Below are 12,817 nucleotides of genomic sequence, written 5' to 3'. Positions count from 1 at the left end.
CACTAAGCTAAGAGTTTCCAATATTATGATTAAAAGAATTAAGAGTATGAAATGTTCTTTTTTTCCCCAAATCTTTTTCTGCAATTTGATCAAATAAACCAGTGTTAATTCCATGTCCTTCATGATCTCCATACAGACAACCACTTAGGAAAGCCCCTGAAATAACTGGATCTCAGCTTACTTGTATACAACCATCAAGAATACCCTGATTAATAGAATGTTATCTCTGTAATAGAAATTTACAAAGAATAGTAGATAAAGGGCTCCTCTGCTGCTGCAGCAGCCCTTGTGATAATGCCCAAACTTGTCATCATCTCAGTACAGTGCCTAGCATTCTATCACCTAATGGTCATTCAAGTTGTTATCCACCTTCTAAATCAGATTACCCAGTTTATAGATCAGTGAGTGATAATAGAAGCGTTTTCAATCATATTATTACGAGGAGCATAACGTCCTCTGGGACAGAGTAGGCAGTCAATAAAGTGTCCCGTAAAACAGCGTGATTTATCCAACTCGGGAAGACCAACTCGGGAAGACGCCAAATTCGCGTGAAGATGACTCTGAATGGGCGAGCACGGTTCCAGATGCAGTAATATACCCAGGGAATCTGGCAATATGAATTTGAAGGATAAATCACGCTGTCTTACGGGACTCCTAAAGACCATTTGCAATAACGTGACACATGGACCACAACTGATTGGAGAACAAATCTCCCTTCGACAATTGGAAATTAACATAGGATTTGTCTGGCCCTGAAGAAATCCATAACTGGGCAAAATGTGTTGGCTGCGGAGAATTGTTCTTTTCAGTCAGAAGAATGTGAATAAAGAAATGAAAAGAGTAAAAGAAAATACAAATCAAGGAAAAAATCTCTCGATTCATCTGTTTGTGTTGATTGCTTAGCACATTGCTTTCCCTTACTTATGATTTTTTTCCGAAGTAGCCTCTCTTCTGAGTTAGAAGTCTGTTGAAGAATGGTGTAAATTGGTGGCTAGCCATTTGAGATGGGCAACAACCAACAGCTAGTTCAATAATCAAAACGTTTATGACAATCGTAGTGGTGCGGCATACAAGTCCCCTGCCTGCCAAAATATGTCCAGCAACATCATCCACATGTAGACAGTGACATAACTGGCTCTTAGTAAAACAAAGTGTTATGTAGAGTTACTCTTCTTACTTGATTGCAACTAAGTTAAGGTGACTTTTCTTTGTTTTAGGTTTAAAAAACGATTTCTCATCCAACACTTAGAGAGATTATTACTAGAGCTTGAGACCACTGTTTGACAGATGACCGTAATCACGTCAATAGCTGATAATGGTGCATTGACGTAGAGGCGGAAATGAGGAACTAGTTTGCAGTGCCCCAGAAGAACGCAATGACAAGACTTCTGCCAAAGAAAGCCCTAAGGTGCTCGAAGTGTGGGAGGATGCAGGAGGAAGAGGTATGTGTTTGTTACCTGTCTCAACAGATGATGATATGTGACCTGCAGCATTTGTTCTGAACTTGTTGTTTTTGTTTTATGAAGAAGGTGTTGTTCACTAAAGAGAAGGATTAAAATGAGCAGTGCTGCTCCTCCTACAGGTGAATAGAGTCTACTCACTTGCTTATTGTCATAATATGCATGTCAGCGCCGTAAACAGTATGAGTCAAAATGAATGAATTTAAGTACAAACCTTAGGTGCAGGAGTCAAAAAATGGGGTAGTGGTGATCTTTGCATGCGGTCATTAAAAATAAAAATGCCGGATCCCCCCTCCAGATTGTGAAATGTGAATACCGTTTAGTGACATGGAGTTGTTATTTTTGTGAGACACCAATGCAAGTGTTTCTTTCTATCAAATCACTAAACATCTACCTCAAGATCTCTTCTGTTTCATCCTCAGAAATGAAGAAAGTACATTGCACGCCTCCCGGGCCCCTCACTACATTTTGCTTACGTCACATCCTGCGTGGAGTATGGAGACTCCGAACTTGACCTTGCTGCTTTTGGGAGCACTTTAAGAGACATTTTAGAAAATGTGCGTTTTTTACTTTTGTATGTTTTTTATAAAAGAGACTTTTTAAACTACATTGGGATAATATAGTGATCTGATATTTTAACTGTCTTGAGATAATTTTCAGAAAAAGTCAATATAAAATAAATATATATATTTTCAGTAAAATCATTGTCTCTTGCCATTGCTGTTCACACGTGTCAAATATACGGTTTTGAAAATGGATACATGGTTAAATAACTAATTTCTAGTTAATCATCTAAAACAGGAGTTTGCAGTCTTTTCTGTAATAAAAGCTACTTATGTTCAATTAAATTCATTCTAAACTACTAAATTAGTGTTGTAACAGTGACATCTTTCACATGTTAATATTAGTGGCCACCATATGCAGGATTACTAGCCTCATTGCATCAGGTAATATTGCTAACAGCAATGTACACAAGCATTGGAAAAGAATGAATAAGGACTCCCTTGCTACTTATACCTATTCATAGGGCAGGGAAAATACAATTGTAAATAACAAACCCCTAGGCAATTAATCTTCTAATTTGCATTATATGGCATAATTGCAACATGATGCTAAAAAAGGCTGAGTGGTCACTTGAAGAACAAAGTAAAAAAGACTTTTATTATTATCAAATGATTTAAAAATATATGATGCATCCAGCCTGTAACTTTACATGGCAAAAGTTGAAAAAACACATGGAAAGAAACAGGACATATACTCAGTTGTATATCTATATCTCAAGGAACAATAGTAATTAAACAATCATTTCATATATATTATTTTGTAAATGAGATAAATATGGAAATAGTGATACAGAATGAATTAAATTGAAAGTAAACAGTCGTAACTGCGAAAACCATAGATATCTAAATGTTTACATGTTTAACAAATATCAACAAAAAGGTGACAAAACGCTTTCTTCAGGAAAGCCACAGATGACATGCCTAAAAACAAAAGTGAACATTGAGACTTAAATACAACTAATGTAAACTTAAAAATCCAGATATGTTCAGAAAAGATAAAAGTGAATACCAGAACCACATAAAACTGAAATTTGCATAATAATACTCCTTAGTATGAAAGACTAAATAGATGATTTATTAGCTTCACTTTTCTCATTCTCCATGAGAGCATTCACCTGGGCTCGTCTATCCAGTAGTATGAAGTATTATTTAGCAAATTCTCGTTTTTTTCTGTTATTTTACTCATGGACCTGTATGTTTCGCTGGGCAGGTATGTAGTTGTAGTAAGACCTATGTGGTAAGAGTTGAGTTAGTGGCAGGAGCATACAGTGTGGTCATTTACTCTACTTAAATGATCGAAAAGTGTTCGGCTGGGGCAGAAGAGATAACACCCGTTTCAATGTGGGTTTTCAAAAATGAATGGAAATTGATTGCTTTTTCTGTCTTGTCATTATGTACCGAGGGTGGACAAGTGTTCCTTTCTTTGCATGTAATTATCTGTAAAATGAAGGAAAATATTTAATTCTTCTGAACATATATATATGTATCTTTTGTTTATCATGTATTTATTCCTCTATCAGTGTATTTTTAGCTATATATATGTGTATTTGTATATAATTTTATACATTTTTATACATATATATTGCAATATGAAATCAGACTTGGGTTATTGGTTCGTACTTATTCCTTGATATCTTTCTATTGACTGTATATTTATTGATGGGATGAATTCGTGTTTATTTATCAAATTTTATTCTTAGGTATATATGTATATATCTTATTGTATATGTATATATATTTTTCTATTACGATTTAGGTGTATTTATTGGGCTTCTAACAACTTTTTGATATTTTTATACTATATATTGTTAAGAGATGAATTATACTCATGGATGATATGCAGTCTACTGATCTCAGGGATCTGAGAAGTTTCTTATATCGTGATGTTTTTATCTCTTTTATGATGAATGGTATTGCACTTTATTTCTCACACTCTTTGCACACATATTTTACTCTCACTTAGCACTTTATTGTCTACTACTGTTTTGAGCTAGATTTGCACATATTGTTAAGTCTATGAATTGCAACAGGCTTACTATAATGAGGCTGTATCAATTGGCACATTGTTTACATCTAAGGTATTTCATATTATTGATTCTGTATTTATACAGTTAATTTCTTTTGAGTTTTATGATGTATATATGTATATATATATATATATATATATATACATATATATATATATTACCTTTGTAGGATTTATGCCTAATATTTGGATTTATCCAGAAATACGATTTTGTGCTGATCATACTGCATTAACATTCAGTGGTAGAAGTTTCTCACTGTTTACTTATCACATGATACATGTAATGTAATGTAATGTAAATTGATACTTGTATAGCGCACAACTCACCCGTAAGGGTCTCAAGGCGGTTGTACAAATACCGCTGTGGAACCCGTCCTGTCTTTCCCTGTGAGGCGTCCACTCCTGGGCACCCCCAGGGTGAAGGCCAGGCATCCTTAGCGTTGTGGGGGCCGTTGTGGAGATTAAGCAAGCTATTGCCTAGAGTTGCAGAGTGGGACTCTATGATTAGAATAGGCACCGAGGCTAGAATTATCAGGTCCGTGGAATTTTGAGCCCAAGACCCACCGAGGCGAAAATTGAACCCTGGTCCCGGGCTAGACCTCTGCATCAGGGTCTGCCGCTCTAACCATTGTGTCTCTTTAACACTGGGTGTCTCTTTAACACTGTATAAAAAAGCATTTCGTCTATCTACATGTTGCAGCGTGATCAAGGGCATAACTTGCCAGAAACGCGTAGCTGATCTCTGTGGATAAAATAAACTACTTATGCTGATTCGTTTGTGGTCCGTCACCCTTGTTTGCTGGTGTGCGAGGCTGTGACCTGAGACGCCTAGAAATTTGAGGAGGAGCTACATTGGTATATATATATATAAAACGTACTGCCTTAAATCAAATTTTTCCAAAATAATTAGTACCGTGTTTGCCCATTTCTGAAGTATGCACAAGTTTGTATAACTATATCTGTATATAGGGAATCTGGTGAGTGTTTTAAAAGAAAATGCTTCTTTATTAACCACATGCAAAGCAAATAACGTAATGTACAACACGTGACCATTATTGGTGAACTTGGCTCTAGGGTTTTCTTGAGAGGACAATGTGCAATGGAACCTTGATCACAGACTCGCCAAGTTAATAATGCACATTTAACAACAGGCCACAATAAGGACTCTATAGTTAGTGTAAATTAGCCCATGGTACAGCAGTTTTTAAATCATTAATAATTGTGTCCCCTTTTGACCAAGCTGCACGAATCTTTACCAAAAAAGTGTACATCAGAAGTATAGGTTGTATGCTACACATCACCATACATTTTTGTCAGCTGGCCACACCCTGTTTATGTATCAGAGGTACGCCTGTTTTTATTGGAATCGATCTATAAATGTTATTAATCGGTCCATATTTTTCTTATTGATTCACATAAAGGTAACCACTACATTTAGAGGAGTAACAGTTTTTTTATTATGTGTTATAATCATGTATTTGTCACATATAAAAATTATCATTGTAGTGTGGTGGCGGCTAGGCCCCAGGCTCGGAAGAAAGACCACCCACACGGATGTTAATGTGGTGATCTCAACTCAGACCACTACCACCTTATTTACGCGCACGTGCTTCCCCCGCCCACCTTCCTGCAACACTACAGTCATCATGTCGATGGCATGCTGAGGAGCGGTCAAATGAGAATTACAGTATTATTTATTTGGAGCGTATAAAAAATGTAGATGGTGTGAAGTATGATGAAATATGAGCCTAGAAGAGTGCCTTGGGCAGTCAGATCTGTTCAGAACTGATAAATATGGGTGAGTTAGAGTCAGACTGAGGGTGAGAAATTCCAACTTTCTAAAGAAGGTTAACGCTCTAGAATAGTGTGTGTAATACATACATATAGGCCTTCGAGGAGAGACTTTTACCATGATGCTGGTAAAAGTCCAGCTAGTCGAAGATGCTGAGAAAGCCAGGATCAGTCGTCAAAAGAGGAGCAAAAGCAGCATGTGTGGAGAGGAGTCACTGCAGGAAGAGATGCCCCAGGCGATCCCAAATAAAGAGGTTGCTGACGCCACTGAGAAAATAGAGAAAAGCCTTCCTGATGCTACGGAAGGCCAAAGGGGACATGGACAGGGTGGTGATGAAGAAGGTTGTTGTAACAAGGAGTTGGTGGAGCAATATTCTTGTTATGAAATGGAACTTGTTTCTAGTAAAGAAACAGTGGCTGACATGTAGAAATCAGTGGATGCTTAAAAGAAGATGAAAAGTAAGTGTGCTTTGATCTTATTTTGTGCACCTTAGATGTTTACAGTGACAGATAATAAGCAGTGTGCAAATAATGAGGGCGGCTAGGGTAAAAATACACGTTTTTCTTTTCATCATCAAAACAGAAAGAGACTCCTTAGAGGATGAAGCTGCTAACAGGAGGACTCCAGATTTTTTTCAAGTCTCTGCTGGTTAAAGAACAAAGTTTCCAAAAGTAAATAAAAAACTATAGTTGAAAGCAAATGGATGCAATTACATAGAGGTGTTAAGGAATAATTGAGAAGATGAATGATCCTCATACTCTTCAGATGGTGATAGCCCTGATCATTCATTTATGCTTAAAGGCCGAGTGGTACAACAATAGTGCGGAGTGTGAAATTAGCGTCCCCGGTCAGACCTTGCCTTATGACAGTGTCGATTATTGTGAGAGATTGAAATGAAATCCATTTCATTTTTTTTTTAAATCTTTTTATTTTTTGTAAAATGTTCATTTCATTTTTTAAAAAAAATATTTTTATTGGTTATTTACCCCCTTTTTTTGGTACAAGGCATGGCATATCCATTACATATTTACAAAAATTTTAAATAAGCAACTTATTACATAGTTATCTCTTCTCTTTAACAATTCTACTGTAGTTTCACTTAACCAGTCATCATATTTCAAACAAAAAAACAGAAAAACAAGCAAAAAAAAGACAAAAGGATAAGAAAGACTGCAATGACCTAGGACAAAACAAACAAAATCAAAAAGCATATAAATCATACTTGATATTTATTCATAAACCACTAAGTCATCAATTGCGTTCATGGATTGAGCCCAGCTTCTCCTTCCCTCCATTTCGTTACCGGGCCCCATATTTTCAACCCTAACATTTTCCCCCTTCTCCCTTTCCTAGCGTATATCGCTTTTTCTAGGTTATATGCTGATAAGAGTCTGCCTAACCACTCGTGGTAGGTTGGAGGTGTTTTGTCCAGCCATGCAGATGCAATTGCTAACCGCAATATTGCCATGGCCACGAAAAGGAAGTAGCCATATTCCAGTTGTAGCTCTGCATCCACTACTCCGAAGATGATTATTTGCGGTGGTAATTCTACTTCTATTCCTAGAGATCTTTTTAAGAATACCTCAATTTCTTCCCGTATTGTTTGTAAATGGGTACAGGATGCAAACATATGGACAATATCCGCTTGTTCTGAACTCCACCTGGGACAAGTGATGCCCGTACTGCCCCCCCACTGCGCTATCCTTGCCGGAATATAATACAATGAGTATAGAGTTTTAAAATGTTGCGCTTGGAGTGAAGCTGAGCAAAGAATTTCCTGCCCCCACGTTAGAGACAGATGAAAGGTCTCTTTAGCTATACCCAACTTATATGTCCATTTCTGTTCCTGCTTCTCCAAGTCATCTACTTTATTCTTCAGTAACTCTGCATAAAGTCTTTTAATTGTACCCCCTAATCCTGCCTGAATCACCTCCAGGATTGAATTTGTATTAAACCCCCTCGGGCCTCCTTTCTTTGCCACCATGAAACTCCTAACTTGCAGAAACTTAAAAAAATGTCTTTGATCTAAATCATATTTTACTCGAATTTCAGAAAATTGCTACATTCCCTGTATCCCGATTATATCTCCCAGCTTGTTTATTCCATGTCTACTACATTCTGCAAATACTGTATCAGAAAAATTATCGTGAGGAAGTGTCTTGTTATCCATCAGCCTAGTGTACCTATTGTATTTCCCTAATCCAAACTTAGTAAAAGCCTTCCAGATATTATGGGCTGCCATCACGGTCTTAAATTTAGTCCTTTTATAATAAGAAGAATCAGTTTTTTTCAAGAACACATTCTCTGCCTCAATGCCCAAAACCAGCACATAAATGGCCAACAGTACCCAGAGGGTCTTGCCCTTCAGTTTCTGCACCTCCAATTAGGCCAGCCATATATTGCAACGCAGCCGCCCAATAATATAATTTCAGGTCTGGTAAAGCCCACCCTCCTCTCTCCCTAGGTAATACCATAAATCTCATTGCCCTTCGTGTCTTGCCTTGCGCCCATATTAATCTATTTATCGTATATTCCAGAATCTTAAACCATTTTGCTTCAAATAACAACGGGATTGCCCTAAAAATATAAAAAAAATTCGGCAAAAAAATCATTTTCATTATGTTTACCCGCCACACTATCGACAAATGTAAATTATGCAATCTGTCTAAATCCCTTTTAGTTTGACTAATTATAGGGGATATATTCAGTTCCACCAATTTATCTAAATCTGCCGTAATTGTAACCCCTAGATATGTACCTTCCAACACTACCCTTGGGTCCTTAAAACCCGCATTGTTGTTCTGGATAATTTGTGTTTTAGAAGTGTTTAGGGCATACCCTGATACCTGGCCAAACTGTGAAGCCTCCACCTCCACTTCCCTTATAGCTTCTATTGGATCTAATGTAACTATCGCCACGTCGTCTGCGTATGCCAGTATTTTACAGTCCCCCCTTTGGGTCTTAATTGGGGGGATACTATTGTTGGCCTCAATCCTACGTATGAACGGGTCCATATACAGGGCAAACAACAGTGGCGAGCACAGACATCCCTGCCGTGTCCCACGCCTAATTTGGAGTGGAAGAGTATATCCTGAATTCACACGCACCCGAGCTGTCGGTGATGTATATAATACTTTTATTTCTCCAATAAACCCTGCTCCAAACCCAGCTCCTTTTAAAATAACCCACAGATAATCCCAGGAGACCCGTTTGAACGCCTTCTCAGCATCCAACAGCAAATGAAACCCCTTTAAGCCTATGGAAGATGTTAGCCATGTACAGCGTATAAGAAATGGGTGAAACAGTTTCAAGATAGTCTAGATTTGGCTTCACCCAGGCATTAAATGCCTAGACAGTGGTTTTCACTTCTGTGGACCCCCACATAATGATTACTGGAATCACGGGACCCCTCACTGAATCATTATTGGAATCCGGAGACCCCACTGAATCATCACCAGGTTTCTTCCACTGAGTCATTAGTGGTACCAGTAACCCAGGGACCCCAACCTAAGCAATTTCAATTATTTGAACCACTAAATAATACACAAAAATACATACTACAAGCATTCGTCAAATACTCAAAATATGAATTTGTTTATTTGATTAACAAAGATAAAAAGTCAACATTTTAACTTCAATGGGCACGTTAGAGCTTTTCTAAATCCAATTAAAGTCACCCATCTGTTTGAAGCATTTTATTAACCTGTAAATAATATTTAATTTTCTAGGTTGTCGCAGAACCCAGAAGGCTTTGCGGACCTCCATGGGTCCCCAGATCACAGGTTAAGAACCGCTGGCTTAGAAGATGCTTTTTGGATGCCAGACCCTGAGTCAGTGTTTGGCCTGATGACTGTGTGCTGTAACACCATGTAAAATAGGTGATGAGACTGATAAGTACTAAGGAAGACACTACTAGACTTTTACAACTTTGAAAAGAGCAAAAGTTTCTTGAGCCCCAAGGATGAACTGGAAGACTGTGGCAATGTCTGTGTGAACATTTTGCACCCAAGAAACAACTATGCACAAGAATCCATTTTTTAAGTTTGCCTTATATATATGCTTCTTCACTATTCCTAATATCCAATATATTAGACTATGTATGTCCTAATGTGACGTTTTAAGTTCAGTTACTCACTTTGAATCATATTCAATAAACAATGTTTTCATATTCATAACATACGCTTTCAAGTTTTAAAAACCATGTCTCAGCACCTTAATTGTTTAAAAAACATGGCATTGCAATTTGGGGAGATGCCATTTTTGGTTTGAGAAGGCCATAACTGCAGAAGCTTTTTAAATGAGTTTATTACCATGCCCTGTAAGTGGCATAGTCTCCTTGTACAACGAGGGCAAACGCTGTGACAATGGTCTTTAATAAAAGAATTTACTCGCCTGGTTATCAGTGGAAAGATGCTTACACATTACATAAGACAGCTAGAAAGCACTTTAATAGGCGTCTTGCGCTCTTCGTGCTGATGTTATGTTATGTTATGTCATGTTAGGTTTATTTATAAGGCGCACAGATGCTCCAGCGAAGGAGCGTCCTGGCGCCCGACAAGGCAGCAACACAACATAACTGATTAAAACAGAGGGGGAAGGTTTCAGGGAAACAGAAAAGTTTTTAAAGCGCGACGGAAAGAAAACAGATCCCTGAGGGCACGGATCGCAGGGGGCAAAGAATTCCACAGCGTTGCGGCACGAACTTGAAATGAACGGCCACCTGCCCTGCAGCGCTGGAAGCGGGGGACAACCGCAAGTTCTAAGTCCGACGATCTTAAAGCCCGGGTCGGAACATAGCGGGACAGAAGATTGGCAAGGATCATTGCAGAGGATCCCTTGAGGATTTTATAGGCTAAACAAAGGACCTTAAACTGGATCCGTTGTGCAATCGGAAGCCAATGCAGCGTGCGCAAGGTATTAGCAGTGAGGCAGAATTTAGGAAGCCCCACCACGGCTCTCGCTGCCTCGTTCTGAACACGCTGTAAGCGGGTGATCTCCGATTGATTAAGGCCCGCTAACAAGGAGCTGGCATAGTCAAGCCTTGAGATCACAGTTGCTTGAATCACCAGTTGCCTGGTGGTGGCGTCGAAAAATTTGAGTATGGGCCGCAGTCCGCGTAGAATACCAAAACAGCAGGCCGCCGTGCGTTTGGTGTGACAGACAAAGGACAGCGTAGGATCGAGCCAAACCCCAAGATTTTTTAGCTTGACGACCAGGGTTGGCATAGGTCCCAGGTCAGCCGGCCACCACCTATCACCCCAGAGTTCCGCCTTTCTGCCGAAAACCATCACCTCCATTTTGCTGGCGTTCAGCTGGAGACAGTTGGACGTCATCCAGCTGGCGACCGCACTTAGTCCATTCTGGAATCTGGGGGCATCCACATCCGCATCCCCGCTGATCGTGACCGCTAGCTGGGTGTCATCGGCATATGACATCATGGTCATACCCCATTGCCTGACCACCTCAGCCAGCGGCCTCACGTAAAGATTAAAAAGCGTGGGACTCAGCGAGGAGCCCTGAGGGACCCCCAGATCCAGAGGATAGAATTTGGACTGATGGGGCGGTAAGGCCACGCAGAAGGAGCGGTTAGCCAGAAAAGAACGGAACCACTGGAGAGCAATTCCCGTGACACCGGCTTCCTCCAGGCGGAGCAGCAGAATGGGGTGGGATACGGTGTCAAAGGCAGCGCTCAGATCTAATAGCACAAGCGCCGCCGTTTGACCCGCATCCAGCACGGAACGTAAGTGCTCCACCATATACAGTAGAGCAGTTTCCGTGCTGTGTCCAGCCCTAAACCCATTCTGTGTTCTGTCCAAGATGTTAGCTTGGAGAAGATGGTCCGAGAGGACGGCGTTGACATGCATCTCCGCCACTTTGGCAGCCACGGGAGAAGGGAGATTGGACGATAATTCTCAGGCTTGCTGGCGTCCAGCGATGGTTTTTTGAGAATGGGCATGACCATTGTCTGTTTCCACTTCCGCGGGACCACGCCGGATGCTAATGAGATGTTAATCAAAGAGCAAACCGGTGAGAGGCCCTGGGATGCTAGGTCTTTAAACAAAGCTGGCCATAAAGGATCAGCCGGGGACCCTGACTTGACCTGCTGGGCGATTTTACTAAAGGTTTCCGAGGTGAGAATAGGAAAGGATTGTAAAATCTCCAGAGTAAGGGGCTCAAGAGGACTACCTTGAGGAGGTGCCGCCGAGGGAAAGGCTCTATAGATAGCATGAACCTTTTCCAAGAAAAAAGTCGCCAAGGTTTCACAATGTGCAGTGGAGCTCTGATGGATAGAATTCACCTTTTTGGCAATGAGGTCTTTTAGGGCTTTAAAAATAGTTTTGGAGGGGTTAGTGCTGGTACGAAATTGCAGGGCGTAATAAGCCGCGCGGGTTCTGCAAACTGCCCGGTGGTAATGTTTAACAGTGGCCAAATACAAAACTTTTTTGTCGTTGTTACAGGTTTTGCGCCATTCCCGCTCGGCGCGTCTACAGATGTTTTTAAGCGCCCATAAAGAATCGTCGTACCACGGGCTCGGATTCCTTGACCCACATTTACACGAAACAATCGGGATAAGGGAGTCAAGGGCCCGGGAGACCCACTCACAAAAACAATCATAGCCCCCTTCCACTGTTTCAAATGAACCCAGCGGATCGGTTGACAAAAGGTGGAAAAAGTCCTCCAGTTTCAGTTTATTCCATCGCCGTCTGGGGATCGAGCGCACCTTGGGTTTGAGTTGACGCTCCTGCAGGGGGCACTGGATGCAAACCAAATAATGATCGGTCCAGGCCAGCGGAGATGGTGTCAAAATACTGACTTTTTCTAGATTAGTAAAAAACGGATCTAGAATGTGACCCCCTACATGGGTAGGCTGCAATACCAGCTGGACCAGCTGAAGAGCTTCAAGGTCGGCGAGTGAGCTGAGGACTGTTGGCATGGATAGGTTGTCATAATGAAGATTTAAATCACTGATGATGGA

At 40.3% G+C, this 12,817-nt stretch overlaps 1 protein-coding gene across 2 annotated transcripts in view; it reads left to right on the top strand.

Moving 5' to 3' along the window:
* Positions 1-2,156, top strand: part of LOC147718704 (integrator complex subunit 6-like) — a 340,537-nt gene extending 338,381 nt beyond the window's left edge. The window contains exon 18 of one of the 2 annotated variants that reach the window (XM_086918674.1): positions 1,218-2,156. In XM_086918674.1, the coding sequence (XP_086774800.1) occupies positions 1,218-1,284 (67 nt within the window). In that variant the 3' untranslated portion in view covers positions 1,285-2,156. The remainder of the gene's footprint in view (positions 1-1,217) is intronic. The other variant, XM_086918675.1, reaches the window with a different exon arrangement.
* Positions 2,157-12,817: the final 10,661 nt, after the last annotated feature.

The sequence above is a fragment of the Lissotriton vulgaris genome, chromosome 4_1 (assembly GCF_964263255.1).
Source record: "Lissotriton vulgaris chromosome 4_1, aLisVul1.2, whole genome shotgun sequence".
In the NCBI taxonomy this organism is placed as follows: Eukaryota; Metazoa; Chordata; class Amphibia; order Caudata; family Salamandridae; genus Lissotriton; species Lissotriton vulgaris.
Note: the sequence above shows the minus strand (reverse complement) of the source record. Positions and strands in the feature narration are given on the sequence as shown.